General features: G+C 44.4%; 1 protein-coding gene across 1 annotated transcript; it reads left to right on the plus strand.

The window, feature by feature from the left end:
• Window positions 1-4: 4 nt before the first annotated feature.
• LOC121918420 (homer protein homolog 3-like) lies at window positions 5-1,674 on the plus strand (the record flags this gene model as incomplete). The annotated part of the gene is made up of 2 exons (XM_042444474.1): window positions 5-145; window positions 1,543-1,674. Coding segments are annotated over 2 exons (273 nt in total), but the record flags the coding sequence as incomplete, so codon positions are not given.
• Between the last annotated feature and the right edge of the window lie 781 nt (window positions 1,675-2,455).

Here is a 2,455-nt window from a genome sequence, read left to right on the forward strand (position 1 = left end):
CTTCAGCACCAGGGCGCACATCTTCCAGATAGATCCGGCCACCAAGAGAAATTGGATCCCAGCTAGCAAGCATGCCCTGACAGTCTCTTATTTTTATGACGCCACCCGTAACGTCTACCGGATCATCAGTGTGGGAGGCACCAAGGTGAGACCCAGGAGGTGGGCAACTACCCTCATAATATTTTTTAATGTCACCCAATAGAGGTACACCTCAGTTAATGAAGTCAATATGTTCCTGGGCATGACTTCCTTAACATTTTGAATCAGAGGTAGAATTAACATGGAAAGAATAAGAGAGGTTCCTGCACCACTAAAAGAGCAATTCAGTGTGTTTCAGCAAACTTTGCATCCAAAGCTAACAATATGCTAATGCAAAATGAAACAACCAGGTCAAGTAAGCCTTGCATAAATAAAGAAAAACATTTTGAATCCTCAAGAGAGCACTTGAAAACGTCTTCCAAAACACATCCAGCAATGATTCCCCCCCCCTTTTCCACGTCTTATAATTTCCGACAAGATTGGAAAGCCTTTGTGGCTAAAGAGCAGGGCATAAATATTCTAAATAAATAAATAAAATTAATAATAAATCTGTGCATCTTTAACATAATGGGGATAGCTGGTGAGACAGGCTTGTCTGCTGTCCCTTTCTCTGCTTTGCTGCACAGTATAGAGTAGCATGGTGTAGTAGTTGGAGTGTTGGACTACGACTCTGAAGACCAGGGTTCGAATCTCTGCTCAGTCACGGAAACCCACTGGGTAACCTTGGGCAAGTCCCACTCTCTCAGCCTCAGAAGAAGGCAAAGGCAAAGTGTTGTCAAGATGGCAAACGTTTTTAATGCAGAAGAACGCTCAAGCTAGGAGAGGTTAGAACTATTTGCTTTTGCCTGCACTGATGGTGAAGGGCAAGATTCTGTTCCCTCCTCTCTGGTCGCTCCTGCTGAGTCAATTTGAGCGGAAACAACTTTTGCATTTTTAAATCAGTTTATAGTTTTTTGTGAGTTTTTAGGGCTATGAAGAGTTTATTCCTGACGTCTTCTAGAACATGGCCACATAGCCCGAAAAACCCACAGAAAACTATGGATGTCAGCCATGAAAGCCTTTGACTTCACATTAAATCAGTTTGCAGCAACAGAAGTATACTGAGGACAGAGGGGGAAAGTGGGAGGAGGAAGAGGAGAGAGAAAATGGAAGATTTCGAAAGCAGTTAGAAAGTGGGACCATGGAGGATTAATAATTGGGACTGTCCCTGCTAAATCAGCGCAAGGGTAGGTGGTTATGGCTGTGTTAGTTGACAAACCAAATGTGATTTGTGGCTTTAAAAGAAAGTAGGTGGTAGCAAACTGGGAAGGAGTATGGACAGTGCTATTCCAAAGTGGGACCATAACTACAAGTGGTCTTTAGTACTTGCCTCCCCTCCCAGATCTAAATTGCTCTGTTCCAGGGCCCCACTGTTTGCTTTCAGGTTGTCATCCATGCACCTGTGTGAATGTCAACTCATACAATCTGGCTGTTAAATGTTCCACTGCTCCTTGATTCCTCCAGGCCATCATCAACAGCACCATCACCCCCAACATGACCTTCACGAAAACCTCGCAGAAGTTTGGCCAGTGGGCAGATAGCAGGGCAAACACCGTGTATGGCCTGGGCTTTGCCTCTGAACAACATCTGTCCCAGGTAAGGACCGGTGGAAGGTGGAAGGAATGGGGAATAGAACAGTACAGTCGCTCCTCTTAATGCACGGATCTGAGATCCGCATTCTTGAATATGCACAGTGGTGGGACCTCCACTAATTGCAATGGAGCACACACCTGGCGCACACACCCATGTTGTGCACAAGGGGATGCACTCATTTAAGTCTATAGGGTTTGAATAAGCGCGAGCCTCCGTTTTTGTGAGGGGGGGTGTTCCAGAACGTATCCTCCACGAGAACGAACGGCCAACTGTATTTCCAAATCACTTACCAAAGGAGGTTGCTATTTGGGAAGAATGGGTTTATTTTACCCACCTGTTTGTCTAAGTACATTTTCCATTTAGGGCCAGTGAACCAAATCATTTTCAGTCTCTTGTTTTATTTTGATTTGACTATTGATTTGAAATCTCCCAGATAGAGTGATTTTATTACTTAAATACAATACAAAGGAGCAGCAATCAGAGATGCTGATTTCTGGGAAGCTTGTATAAGCATAGAAGAAAAACGTATGGAGGACAACTAGATCTCTGTTCCATAACCAGGATGCTAACACCAAGAAAACTGAGCCATGTGCAGTAGTCCTGTGGGCTGCGCTATTGCAAGGCAACATCAGCAGAGCTTCCCCAGCTACTCTTCAGTCCCACATACTGGGCCAGATGGTCCTTTGAGTCCTTTGGTTGGACCCTTTAGGGCCTTTCCTGTTAATACTACTCTGAACCACAACAGCACACTTAGCTTCACTTTTTGATTTATTTTTTCCTGAAA

The sequence above is a fragment of the Sceloporus undulatus genome, unplaced genomic scaffold (assembly GCF_019175285.1).
Source record: "Sceloporus undulatus isolate JIND9_A2432 ecotype Alabama unplaced genomic scaffold, SceUnd_v1.1 scaffold_10775, whole genome shotgun sequence".
In the NCBI taxonomy this organism is placed as follows: Eukaryota; Metazoa; Chordata; class Lepidosauria; order Squamata; family Phrynosomatidae; genus Sceloporus; species Sceloporus undulatus.